General features: G+C 42.4%; 1 protein-coding gene across 1 annotated transcript in view; it reads left to right on the forward strand.

Moving 5' to 3' along the window:
* The first annotated feature begins 522 nt into the window (after window positions 1-522).
* Window positions 523-17,658, forward strand: part of LOC115134038 (uncharacterized) — a 50,909-nt gene continuing 33,773 nt past the window's right edge. The window contains 10 exon segments of the mRNA XM_065022139.1: window positions 523-839; window positions 1,634-1,765; window positions 1,888-2,021; window positions 6,097-6,161; window positions 8,790-8,908; window positions 9,060-9,090; window positions 9,231-9,282; window positions 9,395-9,497; window positions 9,630-9,649; window positions 9,811-9,913. Coding sequence (XP_064878211.1) covers window positions 1,954-2,021; window positions 6,097-6,161; window positions 8,790-8,908; window positions 9,060-9,090; window positions 9,231-9,282; window positions 9,395-9,497; window positions 9,630-9,649; window positions 9,811-9,913 — 561 coding nt within the window. The 5' untranslated portion in view covers window positions 523-839; window positions 1,634-1,765; window positions 1,888-1,953.

Consider the following 17,658-nt stretch of genomic DNA (forward strand, 5'->3'; position numbering starts at 1 on the left):
GACCATGCTGGTCATTTATGAACATTTGAACATCTTGGTCATGTTCTGTTATAATCTCTACCCGGCACAGCCAGAAGAGGACTGGCCACCCCACATAGCCTGGTTCCTCTCTAGGTTTCTTCCTAGGTTTTGGCCTTTCTAGGGAGTTTTTCCTAGCCACCGTGCTTTTACACCTGCATTGTTTGCTGTTTGGGGTTTTAGGCTGGGTTTCTGTACAGCACTTTGAGATATCAGCTGATGTACGAAGGGCTATATAAATAAATTTGATTTGATTTGATTTGATTTTAACCTGACAGCTGGGAAATGTACACTTTAAGAGATACCGTTTTGTGTGTTTCCTGTCCTTCATGAGATCACCAAATGAAACACACTCGTCATGAATGTCCCTTAAGTGTCTACGGCCCATTCCCACATTCTGAAGTAGAAATATTGTTTAGTTCTCCCATTTTGGGAATCGGGAGTTTTGAACTAAGAGAAGCTCTTTGTTCTGGTAGACTCTCTCCCTCTACTGCATGGCAGTTTATACCAGGTATTTACAGGAGCGGAGCCAGAGGGGTGTCCGGGGTGGCACTAGATAACCCTGACATCTGATTAGCCACTCCAGGAGCCTCCCCAAATTTCATTCGGTATTGGAGGTTTAATGCTGATTGACATCACATTTCAACTCTTGTTGAAAGAAGCATTTACTTAGACGTTTTCAAATCGAGAACGAGGAAGATAGAATATTAACGTTGGTTGCGAGATACAGAAGAATGAGAAGAACATATAGAAGAAGAAAATATCATATTTCCACAGCTCCACAAGCTCTTTTCGCGATTGGCGAAAGCATCATATTTAAAGTAAGTTTTAAGGTTTAGCATTGGGTTTAGGTTTCCTGAAAAACTTTACGAAAGTTGAGTCGCTGTGTAAGTTAACGTTAGACCTTTGGCTCCATTAACAGACAGTTAATCAGATAAGAGAGATCGGTTCCCAATTTATCCTAACATTATGTTTACATCTGTGCTAGTAATACACACATACAGTGCAGTGTCGCAAGTAACAATATACGAATGTTTAGCTTATGTGGGGTAACTAGTAGGCTACAGCTGTCAGTGTTCGGCAAGTTAACATTCAGCAATTTGAAATCCATTAATTCAGTTAGATTTTCGTACTTGAACTCAAAACAAAACAATTGTTATTATCAATCTGTTAACGTTACTCCAAAGAGTACTACAAGTTGCAGATAGCCTGTTTGCTATCATAAAGGTGTAAGAAATTTTAGCTAGCTAAGTTACTTACTGCAGAGTAGGGCTTGCCATGATCTAACTAGTAACTTAAGCTGGTAGTTGATTTTAAGGCACAGTTATGATAATGGAGATTTGTGATTGAGATTGGACTAAATTGTGGGTAATTGCATGCTTAGATGTAACCATAGACTGTCTTATGTTTAATTGACCCTATACAAAAAGGAAAAGAAAGGGAGAGATATCAGACTTCTTTTTAAAGAAGCACAACCAGGCAGATCAGGTGAAAACAGACCCCAGCCCTTGCATCTTAAAATGTTCGTTGTTGATTCATGTGTGTTCTTGTTTTGATGGCTGTGGCATTTTCATTTTGATTATACACTAATGGTTCTTGTGTTATTTTAATGTAGTAGATGTATCAAAGGATGACACCGAGACCTCTGGCTCTGAGCTAGACAGTGAGCCAGAGCTGCCAGGAGATGTCATCTAGCCCCTCCCAACTGCATCAAACACCAGATATGCAGTTCCAAAAGGACCCAATGGTAGGCCAGTCCTATACCTTAAACTACACATTTTAGTTAGCAGCTGTTAGTATCTAATCTTGTGGAACCCTTAATTATATATTTCCATAGAGATATGACACATTATTTAATGTGTATTTCAGACATTTCATGATCCAGAGAAGAGGGTCCTGTACAGCCGTGTTTAAAAACATTTCCCAGAACTCAGCATGGTAATAGGAAAAGGGCTTTCAACAGCTCCTGATGATGTAAGGACAATTCATGGCTTGAATATTCTGTAAGTCAAGATTCAACTTAATGTTTCGCCAGTAGGCACTTTTCTCTGCCCAATACACCTGAATCTGCCTTCACATCACAGTTAGGTTTTTGTTACTGGAAAAAGGCGTTGTTTAAAGATTCTGGGTTTAAGCTCCATTCGAAGGCAGAGCATTATGCTATGTATGCTTGGAATCAGCATAAAAGGGCTATTGACAGCAACTCATCAATGTTAGATGTCATAAATGAGGACCAGAAAAAGAAAGTGGAGGTAAACTGTACTTGCATTAAAACAATTGCAGATGTGCTCCTATTAACTGCCACTCAAAATATAGCATAGAGAGGTCATCGAGAGTCTGATGACTCTTTGATGACTCACAACCAGGGTCATTTTTTTGACAATCTTCCTCTCATAGAGAAAAGGATGAATGCATGGGGCCTTCTTTCTCAGATTTACATGTCATAGGGCTTTTGGTTACCTTTTGTAAAGTGCTTGGTGATGCCAAATGTCTTTCTGACATGCTCCAATCAAGCTCTCTTAACCTAGCAAGGTCTGTGATTCTAGTAGGTGCCCTTACAGACACATTACAGGAAGGGCTGTGGATCTAGTAGGTGCCTTTACAGACACATTACAGGAAGGGCTGTGGATCTAGTAGGTGCCCTTACAGACACATTACAGGAAGGGCTGTGGATCTAGTAGGTGCCCTTACAGACACATTACAGGAAGGGCTGTGGATCTAGTAGGTGCCCTTACAGACACATTACAGGAAGGGCTGTGGATCTAGTAGGTGCCCTTACAGACACATTACAGGAAGGGCTGTGGATCTAGTAGGTGCCCTTACAGACACATTACAGGAAGGGCTGTGGATCTAGTAGGTGCCCTTACAGACACATTACAGGAATGACTGTGGATCTAGTAGGTGCCCTTACAGACACATTACAGGAAGGCCTGTGGATCTAGTAGGTGCCCTTACAGACACATTACAGGAAGGGCTGTGGATCTAGTAGGTGCCCTTACAGACACATTACAGGAAGGGCTGTGGATCTAGTAGGTGCCCTTACAGACACATTACAGGAAGGACTGTGGATCTAGTAGGTGCCCTTACAGACACATTACAGGAAGGCCTGTGGATCTAGTAGGTGCCCTTACAGACACATTACAGGAAGGGCTGTGGATCTAGTAGGTGCCCTTAGACACATTACAGGAAGGGCTGTGGATCTAGTAGGTGCCCTTACAGACACATTACAGGAAGGGCTGTGGATCTAGTAGGTGCCCTTAGACACATTACAGGAAGGGCTGTGGATCTAGTAGGTGCCCTTACAGACACATTACAGGAAGGGCTGTGGATCTAGTAGGTGCCCTTACAGACACATTACAGGAAGGGCTGTGGATCTAGTAGGTGCCCTTACAGACACATTACAGGAAGGGCTGTGGATCTAGTAGTTGCCCTTACAGACACATTACAGGAAGGGCTGTGGATCTAGTAGGTGCCCTTACAGACACATTACAGGAAGGCCTGTGGATCTAGTAGGTGCCCTTACAGACACATTACAGGAAGGGCTGTGGATCTAGTAGGTGCCCTTACAGACACATTACAGGAAGGCCTGTGGATCTAGTAGGTGCCCTTACAGACACATTACAGGAAGGGCTGTGGATCTAGTAGGTGCCCTTACAGACACATTACAGGAAGGCCTGTGGATCTAGTAGGTGCCCTTACAGACACATTACAGGACTACAGAAGTGAGGGTTACTTTGGAGAACTATGGAAAGAGGTTGAAGAGATTGCAGAGCACTGAAAAATAAGTGTACAAACAGTGTGTAAAAGACAGCCTAAAACAAGCTTAAGATTTCACGACTCACTGATGATGAGCACTGTAGAACAGAAAATAGTGACCAAATTGATGGTGAGAGCTTCCAAAGAGCTATCCTTTATCAGGTGCTTGACAGTCTCACAGCTGAGCTGCAGAGGTGTTTTTCAAAGAATTGCGAGATAATGCAAGGGGTCCAGTCTCTTAAAACCCAAAGAGCACAACATTCTTGAATGAGGAGCCTCTGTATGCCTTTGCTCAGAACTTTGAATCTGATTTAGAGGACCGCAAACATGAGGTTCATCAAACCAAGAGGCTTCTTCATAGGAGAGAGAAAAGTGAAAGGGACAGACTGTCTACTCTCCCTGGCTTTGTTGTGTTTCTAGAACCTTATAAAGAGGTATTCCATGAGCTATTTCGACTTTGTAAGATTTCTGTTGTTACACCAATCAGCAGTGCTTCTTGCGAGAGAAGCTTCTCAGCTTTAAAACGGATTAAAACCCACCTTAGGACAACAATGGTTGATGACAGGTTATGTCAAGGAGGGCATGCTCCCTCAACATGGATGAGTTTGAAACATTTAGCCAGTTCTCACCAGATCTGCAGAATTATGCTGTTTTAAATCTACCTAGGATAATTTGGCACTTAGGCTGCCCCTCTGGTCATGATTAAAACCTGCACTGTGTACTAACGTTTCTTTGCTATTAGTTAACATAATATATATGAGAATAAATATCATAGTCTTTGTAATATTGATGGGTACCAAAATATTTTTTATTTTTCATGTCCATTTCTGCTTGATACCTTGTGTGTCAAATTGCAGTGTTTATTTTTTGTAAATTAATTTTTTTGTAAATAAACTATGCAATTTATGTAACACACATGCTATCTTATCTCCTTGGTGCTTGAGCTTTATTTTCTGAAAATATTTTGGATGTTCAACACTTATAGACCCAGATTATATATGAATGAAAACAGAGTGACCCAATCTCTCCTGTGTGTGTGTGTGAGAGAAAGAAATTGAGCTGCAGTTCCGAGGTACAGACACTGACTTCATAGTATGTTAAAGAATTCTAGTGAAGTAACCCTTTTGGACCACACTATCTGCCACATTGAAGAACTCTGGGTTAAGTTAATTATCACTTCTACCTCTAATCAGCAATTATAGGATTCATTCATGCTCCTTAGATGCCAGGTTAGGGTTACACACTCCTTTTCTGTCATGCTCTATGGACCCCCTGAAGTAGCCTTGGCCACCCCATGTATAAAACTCTAGTTCCAGCATTGGGTATTTATGACCTGTCGTAAAGTCATAAAACTTGTGGTGGGGAGAGGGGAGGAGCCACGATATACACCCTTAAAGGGCCACGTCGTGACAGACTCATTCCATGGTAATCTTCCTGGAAACACAGTATTAAACTCGGGGACCAATGGCCTTTCATTTACCTAAGGCAAACCTAGGGTAATGTCGTGTTGAGTGCAAGTCCCGTTCCTGGCAGTGGTCCCGTCCCTGACTGTCCCTGACAGACATGCATCACAAGTAATGATCCCCTGGCGTGTGATACAGGGATAAGTACAGGGATCGCTGATTCTCAGATTCAGTAATTAGCTTAAGGACTGCCTACCACTGGGTACTGCAAGGACACCTTTTTTTGGCCTTTCGGTGACCACACACCACAACAACAGTTACGTCAACAAGTGTTGCTGTCTGTTGCTATGCACATTTAACAATAATGAGAATAAACAGATATACTAGAAACAATCTGAAAGACAGTTATAGACAATTCTACTTTACATACTGTAATAGCAACAGTTTTAGCTAACTGCCAAGATAATCTTTCAGGAAGTGTGCCGCTCCATGACGGGGGCACACAAAAACATACAAAGAGAGAAATTACGGGCTAAAAGGTTGGAGCACCGGTATTTTAAGAGAGGGTGAGAAAGTATAGAATATGTTTGATTGTGATTTAGTTTTTATTGTATAGTGTGTAATTTGTACTATATCTTGCTATCTATGATTTACATACAGTATTTTGTCATAAGTACCCGCCAAATGACTCCACTCACAGTGACCCTTCATTCCTCAGTGAGCCCTGATTTTATTCATGCAACTCAAACAACTACATTTATTTAAACAGCTTAAATTTCTACAAAGAATCTTGTCAGTTTGGGCCTGAGGCTTTGGGGTTCATGTATGGCCTGAGGTTTTTATTGCTAATCTCAGCAAAGTAGTGCCGTCCTTCAGGTCCATAATCCCTTTAGCAGCGCCTCTCTCCATCCTAATCCAGACAGAACACTGCTGTCCATCCTGGGCTCCCTCAGGTATGCAGCTGCACCACCGCTGAACATACAGGTAAGATATATTCATACTAACTCTTCACCTAATATTTCTGAATGGATTTTCTAATGGGTTTATTTTCACATTTTCTGCTGAGATGTCAGTGTTGTGGTGTGCTGATCTTGTAAACTGAAATTGTGATGCTTATGTGTAAATATTTTACAGGTATATGTTATTATTTAAGAGTAGTTATAGTGGTGTTGTGCAAATTTATAATACTTAGTAGTTGAGATAATGCAAGTTTGGAATAGTTCATTTTGATGATGTTTGCGAGGTTGTTGGTTACAGAGAAGTTTGTACAGACCACTGCTAGCACTATTGTCAGCAGGATAAAATCCTCTGCTTTTGCATAGCATGTTTAGGCTGCACCAGTGGAGCATGTTTTTGTGACTTTATAGTATAGTAATTTACTGGTGCCTGCTTCAATGCAAAGAAATCAAAGCTATGATTGAGCTATGATCCTCAGATTAGGCCAAAAATCAGGTGGCAATGGATAATCTTTCAAGATTGAGAAATTTAGTTAGAAATTAGCCTGGGATTAAATGGCCAGCATGCACAGGTTCTCTACAGGTATACTAGTGTGGCAGAGTGTAGGTTTTGTAGGTGCAACATTAATTCATTTGACCTGTACATGGGATGACATGTTACAGAATAAATTGTTGTTGAATTGAATTATATTCATTATAATATATGGTTGTTTTAGAGAAAAACAAAAGGCAGAAGAAACACACTGGGATAATGATGTTTTCTGCATGTTCTCTCACTGTTGATTTAAATATGTTTTCTTGCTCTTGTTCCCATCTTCTGTTCTGTGTTAACATGCTTGTCCTCTAAAGCAGCTTATTAGTGGTGTGGTGTTGAACGTTATGCCCTGCAACATGCTATTCTATTTAAACATCTCTTTAACAGTCAAAGTCAGGTTTTGCCTAACAAGGTGGCTGACGTTTCATTGATCTTGATTTCCGTAAAAATATTAAAGTAGCTGTGCTGTATTGATCACAGGCTCAAGCACTGGCAACTATTATCTTGAAGCAGCATGTGGAGAGTGTTTATTGACAACATAATTGCTGCCAGCAAGAGCCAAAGTCAAAGCTCCCCACAAGATCTGACATGACATTGTAAATCAGGGGTCGGCAACAGGCGAGTTTTTAGTAATATACACTATACACATCGACGGGGCTGCAGTGGAGCAGGTTGAGAGCTTCAAGTTCCTTGGTGTCCACATCACCAACATACTAACATGGTCCAAGCACACCATGACAGTCGTGAAAAGGGCACGACAAAACCTATTCCCCCTCAGGAGACTGAAAAGATTTAGCATGGGTCCTGAGATCCTCAAAAGGTTCTACAGCTGCACCATCGAGAGCATACTGACTGGTTGCATTACTGCCTGGTATGGCAACTGCTCGGTCTCCGACCGCAAGGCACTACAGACGGTATTGCGAACGGCCGAGTACATCACTGGGGCCAAGCTTCCTGCCATCCAGGACCTCTATTCCAGGCGGTGAGAGGAATGCCCTAAAAATTGTCAAACACTCCAGCCACCCTAGTCATAGACTGTTCTCTCTGCTACCACACAGCAAGCGGTACCGGAGTGCGAAGTCTAGGTTCAAGAGGGTTCTAAACAGCTTCTTACTCCCAAGCCATAAGACTCCTGAACATCTAGTCAAATGGCTGCCCAGGCCATTTGCATTGCCCCCCTCCCCTCTCCACACATTGTTTGAGTCAATTGGAGGTGTACATGTGGATGTATTTCAAGGCTTACCTTCAAACTCAGTACCTATTTGCTTGACATCATGGGAAAATCAAAAGAAATCAGCCAAGACCTCAGAAAAATAAATTGTGGACTTCCACAAGTCTGGTTCATCCTTGGGAGCAATTTCCAAACGCCTGAAGGTACCACATTCATCTGTGCAAACAATAGTAGGCAAGTAGAAACACCATGGAACCACGCAGCCGTCAAACCGCTCAGGAAGGAGACGCGTTCTGTCTCCTAGAGATGAATGTACTTTGGTGCGAAAAGTGCAAGTCAATCCCAGAACAATAGCAAAGGACATTGTGAAGATGCTGGAGGAACTGAAAAAGTGTGTGTGAGAAAGGAGGCCTACAAACCTGATTCAGTTACACCAGCTTTGTCAGGAGGAATGGGACAAAATTCACCCAACTTATTGTGGGAAGCTTGTGGAATGCTACCCAAAACATTTGACCCAAGTTAAACAATTTAAAGGCAATCCTACCAAATACTAATTGAGTGTATGTAAACTTCTGACCCACTGGGAATGTGATGAAAGAAATAAAAGCTGAAATAAATCTTTCTCTCTACTATTATTCTGACATTTCACATTCTAAAAATAAAGTGGTGATCCTAACTGACCTAAGACAGGGAATTTTTACTTGGATTAAATGTCAGGAATTGTGAAGAACTGAGTTTAAATGTATTTGGCTAAGGTGTATGTAAACTTCCGACTTCAACTGTATGTGATCGTGACTATTATAATCATTATGGTCTCTGGATTGACTAGATTAACCTTCAATAGTTGTATGTTCCATTATAGCTTATCTGACATTCTGACTTTGTCTGACCTCAAGGTACCATAGTAACAAATCTGGTTTATTCATATTATGGAATGCTCACCTCGGCAGGTGTTACTGAGCTGTTGTCCTGGTCCTGTCTCAGGATGTTTCACTGGGTGGTGAAGGTGGTTCCTCAGCCCCCTGACGCCCCTGGTTCTCTGGGAGAGGAGACGGCCAATCCCGCACCAGTAAGACCACACTAATTATGCCTGCTCACAGATCAACTCACATGTATATCTGAAAAACTCTCATGACATTACCAAAGATATGTTTTTTTCTTTATGACTTTTGTCCTTTTCACATTACCTGATTGTCTCTCTTAATCTTTCTCTCCCAAAGAGAAACGTGTCTAAAGATGAAGTGAAAAAAGGTAATGCTCCTGTTCTACAAACGTTGTATCGTAGCTTTGTAACACCATGAAAGAACTGTGAATAAGTGTGTTTTATAATTGCTTATGCAATTTGTTGATCCTCTTCTTCACTTCTGTTTTATGTAAATGCTTCTCAACAGTCAAGGCACAACCAGCCAAACAGAAGGAAGATGATATTTCTGAGGACAACAGGTATGTGTGTTAAATTGGACCTGTGAGCTGGTTGGTCTGCTTGCATACAGTATTCAACCAATGATGATGATGAAAGTGATGATTTTATTGATGTAATTTCTCTCTCTCTCAGTATTCAGAGTGGAGTGATGACCTGGCTCTCCAATGGATTCGCAAGTGCTCTTCCTCAACCAGCAGGCACACCTAACCTCAGCAGATCCAACTCTGTATCCAAGGTGAGTGGCAGACAACACTACCTGTATCAACCAGCCTGTGATTTCATCAGTGGAATGTTTTTTGTTGCTGTATAAAGGGTTAATGTGTGACTCTTTCATTCTCTCCCTCCACTTTCTGCTTCAATCCATCAGTCACTGCAGGATGATGAAAGGTATGAAGGGAGGACTTTATCAAAGTGTTGAATTGGTTTATTCTGTATAATTTTTTTCTTTAAGTAATATACAAGGTATGTTGAAATGTGGAAATATATAAAACAAAAAGAAAGACGTTTGATAGTTCTAAAAATTGACTGAAGAGTCCTCTTTCCAACAGGAATGGGGTGATTAAGTGGATTGCAGATGGACTGAGTAAAGTGGTACCCCAGCCAGATGAAAAGTACAGAGAGGATAATCGAGAGGAGGAGGATGAAACAGAGGTGAGGTGACACCATCATGTCATGGTAGCTTTGTTTTCAGGAGAGCACGTGGTGCTCAATGAGTTAAGACTTTGTTCTTAAAAAGAGATGATAAAAATCATGTTTTTCAGGTTGCCTCAAGGCTTTTAAACAGTATAATAACTTTAAAAGTGCTCCAGTTGCATTGAAACATGATTACTACATTAATGCTACATTAAACCCTTACCTCCCATGATAACTGAATATTCTCACTTAAAATCCTTTTGTAAAATAATTCTGCTCCCTGCTTGATGAATAACCGGAGATGGTCTATAATGTTAGAACAAACTTTTGAATAACTAGCTTAATCAAAGAAAATTGTTCACAGGGCTTTCAGAGATCTACAAATGAGAGAGGTTTATACACAAATAGTCTGTGATAATATCAAGGATGTTAAGACACTATAGATTTCATCTCATCATTATCTCATCAAGTAACGTTTAATGATTATTTTATAGTATGCCAACTGTTAGTTGTAAAAGCATTGAACCCTTTTAAAAGCATTGAGTGGTTATGGTTTACCAGTCTCTCCCCAGGTCCGCCTACTGTAGTTTGAATTGTATTCTAGTTCAGCTTTTGGAAATCAGCAGGGTGGTGCTGATTAGACAAATAAAAGTCCAGTTAAAGAAAGTCCAGTTGTCTAACAAGAATTCCATTGTGCTGGAGTTTCATTTTCTAATACCGGTAATTCATCTTTTCCCCTTTATGTTCCTCTATCTGGTTAAAACACATGAGGAGTATATCGCAGAGCCATGTGTAAGTACAGCTAGGTAATGGGCTGTATCTGGGCCAGACACCCACCCACCCCCTTAGTGGTCTGAGTAGTCTTACAAACACCTTCAATAAATCCAGAATAGTATTTGCTCTAAAGCTTCACATTTCATCAACCACTTATTTTTTGTATTTTTTTTTTCACCTTTATTTAACCAGGTAGGCTAGTTGAGAACAAGTTCTCATTTGCAACTGCGACCTGGCCAAGATAAAGCATAGCAGTGTGAACAGACAACACAGAGTTACACATGGAGTAAACAATTAACAAGTCAATAACACAGTAGAAAAAAGGGGCAGTCTATATACATTGTGTGCAAAAGGCATGAGGAGGTAGGCGAATAATTACAATTTTGCAGATTAACACTGGAGTGATAAATGATCAGATGGTCATGTACAGGTAGAGATATTGGTGTGCAAAAGAGCAGAAAAGTAAATAAATAAAAACAGTATGGGGATGAGGTAGGTGAAAATGGGTGGCTATTTACCAATAGACTATGTACAGCTGCAGCGATCGGTTAGCTGCTCAGATAGCAGATGTTTGAAGTCTCCAACTTCAGCGATTTTTGCAATTCGTTCCAGTCACAGGCAGCAGAGTACTGGAACGAAAGGCGGCCAAATGAGGTGTTGGCTTTAGGGATGATCAGTGAGATACACCTGCTGGAGCGCGTGCTACGGATGGGTGTTGCCATCGTGGCCAGTGAACTGAGATAAGGCGGAGCTTTACCTAGCATGGACTTGTAAATGACCTGGAGCCAGTGGGTCTGGCGACGAATATGTAGCGAGGGCCAGCCGACTAGAGCATACAAGTCGCAGTGGTGGGTGGTATAAGGTGCTTTGGTGACAAAACGGATGGCACTGTGATAAACTGCATCCAGTTTGCTGAGTAGAGTGTTGGAAGCAATTTTGTAGATGACATCGCCGAAGTCGAGGATCGGTAGGATAGTCAGTTTTACTAGGGTAAGTTTGGCGGCGTGAGTGAAGGAGGCTTTGTTGCGGAATAGAAAGCCAACTCTTGATTTGATTTTCGATTGGAGATGTTTGATATGAGTCTGGAAGGAGAGTTTACAGTCTAGCCAGACACCTAGGTACTTATAGATGTCCACATATTCAAGGTCGGAACCATCCAGGGTGGTGATGCTAGTCGGGCATGCGGGTGCAGGCAGCGATCGGTTGAAAAGCATGCATTTGGTTTTACTAGCGTTTAAGAGCAGTTGGAGGCCACGGAAGGAGTGTTGTATGGCATTGAAGCTCGTTTGGAGGTTAGATAGCACAGTGTCCAAGGACGGGCCGGAAGTATATAGAATGGTGTCGTCTGCGTAGAGGTGGATCAGGGAATCGCCCGCAGCAAGAGCAACATCATTGATATATACAGAGAAAAGAGTCGGCCCGAGAATTGAACCCTGTGGCACCCCCATAGAGACTGCCAGAGGACCGGACAGCATGCCCTCCGATTTGACACACTGAACTCTGTCTGCAAAGTAATTGGTGAACCAGGCAAGGCAGTCATCCGAAAAACCGAGGCTACTGAGTCTGCCGATAAGAATATGGTGATTGACAGAGTCGAAAGCCTTGGCAAGGTCGATGAAGACGGCTGCACAGTACTGTCTTTTATCGATGGCGGTTATGATATCGTTTAGTACCTTGAGTGTGGCTGAGGTGCACCCGTGACCGGCTCGGAAACCAGATTGCACAGCGGAGAAGGTACGGTGGGATTCGAGATGGTCAGTGACCTGTTTGTTGACTTGGCTTTCGAAGACCTTAGATAGGCAGGGCAGGATGGATATAGGTCTGTAACAGTTTGGGTCCAGGGTTTCTCCCCTTTGAAGAGGGGGATGACTGCGGCAGCTTTCCAATCCTTGGGGATCTCAGACGATATGAAAGAGAGGTTGAACAGGCTGATAATAGGGGTTGCGACAATGGCGGCGGATAGTTTCAGAAATAGAGGGTCCAGATTGTCAAGCCCAGCTGATTTGTACGGGTCCAGGTTTTGCAGCTCTTTCAGAACATCTGCTATCTGGATTTGGGTAAAGGAGAACCTGGAGAGACTTGGGCGAGTAGCTGCGGGGGGGGCAGAGCTGTTGGCCGAGGTTGGAGTAGCCAGGCGGAAGGCATGGCCAGCCGTTGAGAAATGCTTGTTGAAGTTTTCGATAATCATGGATTTATCGGTGGTGACCGTGTTACCTAGCCTCAGTGCAGTGGGCAGCTGGGAGGAGGTGCTCTTGTTCTCCATGGACTTCACAGTGTCCCAGAACTTTTTGGAGTTGGAGCTACAGAATGCAAACTTCTGCCTGAAGAAGCTGGCCTTAGCTTTCCTGACTGACTGCGTGTATTGGTTCCTGACTTCCCTGAACAGTTGCATATCGCGGGGACTATTCGATGCTATTGCAGTCCGCCACAGGATGTTTTTGTGCTGGTCGAGGGCAGTCAGGTCTGGAGTGAACCAAGGGCTGTATCTGTTCTTAGTTCTGCATTTTTTGAACGGAGCATGCTTATCTAAAATGCTGAGGAAGTTACTTTTAAAGAATGACCAGGCATCCTCAACTGACTGGATGAGGTAAATGTCCTTCCAGGATACCCGGGCCAGGTCGATTAGAAAGGCCTGCTCACAGAAGTGTTTTAGGGAGCATTTGACAGTGATGAGGGGTGGTCGTTTGACTGCGGCTCCGTAGCGGATACAGGCAATGAGGCAGTGATCGCTGAGATCCTGGTTGATGACAGCGGAGGTGTATTTGGAGGGCCAGTTGGTCAGGATGACGTCTATGAGGGTGCCCTTGTTTACAGAGTTAGGGTTGTACCTGGTGGGTTCCTTGATGATTTGTGTGAGATTGAGGGCATCTAGCTTAGATTGTAGGACTGCCGGGGTGTTAAGCATATCCCAGTTTAGGTCACCTAACAGAACAAACTCTGAAGCTAGATGGGGGGCAATCAATTCACAAATGGTGTCCAGGGCACAGCTGGGTGCTGAGGGGGGTCGGTAGCAGGCGGCAACAGTGAGAGACTTATTTCTGGAGAGAGTAATTTTCAAAATTAGTAGTTCGAACTGTTTGGGTATGGATCTGGAAAGTATGACATTACTTTGCAGGCTATCTCTGCAGTAGACTGCAACTCCTCCCCCTTTGGCAGTTCTATCTTGACGGAAGATGTTATAGTTGGGTATGGAAATCTCCGAATTTTTGGTGGCCTTCCTGAGCCAGGATTCAGACACGGCAAGGACATCAGGGTTAGCAGAGTGTGCTAAAGCAGTGAGTAAAACAAACTTAGGGAGGAGGCTTCTGATGTTGACATGCATGAAACCAAGGCTTTTTCGATCACAGAAGTCAACAAATGAGGGTGCCTGGGGACATGCAGGGCCTGGGTTTACCTCCACATCACCCGTGGAACAGAGAAGGAGTACTATGAGGGTGCGGCTAAAGGCTATCAAAACTGGTCGCCTAGAGCGTTGGGGACAGAGAATAAGAGGAGCAGGTTTCTGGGCATGGTAGAATATATTCAGGGCATAATGCACAGACAGGGGTATGGTGGGGTGCGGGTACAGCGGAGGTAAGCCCAGGCACTGGGTGATGATGAGAGAGGTTTTATCTCTGGACATGCTGGTTGTAATGGGTGAGGTCACCGCACGTGTGGGAGGTGGGACAAAGGAGGTATCAGGGGTATGAAGAGTGGAAATAGGGGCTCCATTGTGAACTAAAACAATGATAACTAACCTGAACAACAGTATACAAGGCATATTGACATTTGAGAGAGACATACAGCGAGGCATACAGTAATCACAGGTGTTGAATTGGGAGAGCTAGCTAAAACAGTAGGTGAGACAACAACAGCTAATCAGCTAGCACAACAACAGCAGGTAAAATGGCGTTGACTAGGCAACGGGGCCGACAGATAAAACATAAACAAGCAGAATGGAGTACCGTGATTAATGGACAGTCCAGCGTGCATCAGCTATGTAGCCAAGTGATCAGTGTCCAGGGGCAGCGGTGGATGGGGCAGGGAAGCTGGACTGGCGAGTGTTATCCAGTTTTTAAAAAACGAACAATGACTAAATAGCTTGTAGCTAGTTAGCTGGTTAGCTTCTGGAAGTTCTTGAGTGTGTTCTAAAAATTAAAAATAATAGCGATTCCGTATCACATTGGGTGAGGCAGGTTACCGGAAGGTATAAACAAATTAAAAATCGAAAAGAGATAGAAAGTAAATATGGGTCCAGTGAGTGTTTGGGATGTGGCGATTCAGACGGTTAGCAGGCCTGTGCTAACAAGCTAACAGTTAGTAGGCCGGGGGTAAACAAGGTAGCAGTTAGCGGACCGGGGCTAAACAAGCTAGCAGTTAGCAGGCCGAATTAGCAAGCAAGGAGATAGCAAGGGCTAGAGAGAGAGTTAGCCTTTGGGGGACGTCGCGATGGGGTGAGTCTGTTTATTCCTCTTCATGCGGTGACATCGATAGACCGGTCGTGGGTCCGGGTATTGTAGCCCAGGAGTATGCTACGGTGGTAGCACAGGGGCTCTGGCCGGGCTAGCTTCAAGCTAAGTGGGTGGAAACGCTAGCCAGGAGTAATCATCCGGGGTTGCGGTTTAGCTAGTTGTGAAGATCCAGCTGAAAAATGTTCCGTTTGCAGTGGGAATCCAGGGATAAAAAAATAATTTTAATGAAAGGATAGAAATCAAGGACAAATTATATCAATTATTGATGAAATGTACTCTTTATCTTACAGACGTGCAATACACAGAGTATACCAAACATTAGAAACCGCCACTAATCTCTCTGACATCAAGGCAAATGTAATTGAAAATCTCATCAAACACTTCATGAGAGCCCATGAGCTCAAATTGTGCAACATTTCTATAGGCTATGCAATCGCGTGAGAAAACATAGTTTTGATGGCCTCTATTAAAAAGAGGACTTGGTGCTGGTGCTTTTGGCTAGACCTACTATATTTATTTCTCAACTTTCCTAATATTAACTTCTTGATGCACCCATCCCGTTAGCGGGATCATTTTCGTCAACATCCGCTGAATTGCAGAGCGCCCAATTCAAATTAAATTACTAAAAATATTTAATTTTCAAGAAATCAAAAGTGCAATATAGCAAAACACAGCTTAGCTTGTTGTTAATCCACCTGGCATATCAGATTTCAAAAAAGCTTTTCGGCGAAAGCATACCAAGTGTTTATGTAAGGACATCTCTCTCAGCAGACAAAACATTATAAACAGCTAGCAGCAAAGTAGATTGGTCACAAAAGTCAGAAAAGCAATAAAATTAATCGCTTACCTTTGATGATCTTCGGATGTTTGCACTCATGATACTCCCAGTTACACAATAAATGTTCCTTTTGTTCCATAAAGATTATTTTTATATCCAAAATACCTCCATTTGGTTGGCGCGTTCAGAAATCCACAGGCTCAAGCGGTCACGACGGGGCAGACGAAAATTCCAAATAATATCCACAAAGTTTGTAGAAACATGTCAAATGTTTTTTATAATCAATCCTCAGGTTGTTTTTACAATAAATAATCGATAATATTTCAACCGGACCTTAGCATTTTCAATAGGATTGAGAGAGAAAATGTCTGCTCCACTCTGTTGGCGCATGCAAAACGCTGCTGGCACCCAGCCATCTACTGATGCGATGTGATCTTTCTCGCTCATTTTTCTCAATAAAAGTCTGAAACTATGTCTAAAGACTGTTCAGATCATGTGGAAGCCATAGGAAAATGAATCAGGTTGATATCCCTTTAAATGGAGGGAATGCATGCAGTGGAACAGGGAGCTTTCAAAATAAGAGGCACTTCCCATTTGGATTTTCCTCAGGTTTTCGCCTGCAATATCAGTTCTGTTATGCTCACAGACAATATGTTGACCATTTTGGAATCCTATCCTAATCTGACAGGCAAATTATAACTTCTGGGCCTGAGAAATAGGCAGTTGAATTTGGGTATGTTTTTCATCCAAACATCAAAATACTGCCCCCTACACTCAACAGGTTTTAAGCACATTGCTTCTCTTTGCAACAGGAGTACAGCCTACCTCCTGTCTTGCATGAAAATGAACCACAGGAAAAGCTTCTTCCATTCGCTATTTAAGTGCATAGATTACATTTTTCTTCTTCTCCCATGCCCCTTTTCCGAGACAGGTGCAAGATAATGGTCCTTTCTAAATCAAAACTCATTTCACACATATATTATTTAGTATATGTAAAGACAACAGTAAATTAAGAATAGTCTGATGGGTGACAATATTAGCCTATCACTTGTGAATGATGCCCAGCATAAGGCAAGAAACAGTGCATACCTTCTTTTGTGACTTTTTCAAATCATAGTCGAACACCTCATGTAGCCTAGCCCATGGTTCTATATGTTTTGATAAGGTTTGTATCCAAATAACTTATTAAAATTAAGCACATTAATCCGCTTTATAACCAGTGTACTGTAGAGCCTAATTGGCATACATAGGCTGCGCGTGAGTTTTACGTTTGGGGAAGATCATTTTCACCATAAAAATGCACCTTTATAATAAAGCATTAGATGCGTAATCACATTTGCCGTCACTTTCGAGAACAGTGTTTGATTGCATTTTGGAACATTTGAGCAAAAATCCCACTGCAATGTGTGCATTTCTGCACTTATAATGTGAAAAAATAGCATTCAAATCAACATTTCAAGCTGTTTGGGAGTATGTTTGGAATATTTATTTCTTGCACAGAAGGACAAGTTGACCAATAGAATAGGTCAACTTTTGTATTATGAGGGACAGTAGATTGACATAGGCTTGTGCTTTTGCTGATCGTTAGGCCTACTCATCTTGTTGGCTGACTAAAAGTAGGTAAATGTGGACAGTTCTGACAGTGCGTCCCCGATGTGTCTGTCTTCATTCACTTGTATGCTTCTTCTTAGCTGAAATGTCTGTGAGTAGGACCCGATCACATGACGGGCATTGACTACATCTGAGAGAGCCATGTAAGT

This window comes from Oncorhynchus nerka, linkage group LG9a (genome assembly GCF_034236695.1).
Source record: "Oncorhynchus nerka isolate Pitt River linkage group LG9a, Oner_Uvic_2.0, whole genome shotgun sequence".
Taxonomy (NCBI): domain Eukaryota; kingdom Metazoa; phylum Chordata; class Actinopteri; order Salmoniformes; family Salmonidae; genus Oncorhynchus; species Oncorhynchus nerka.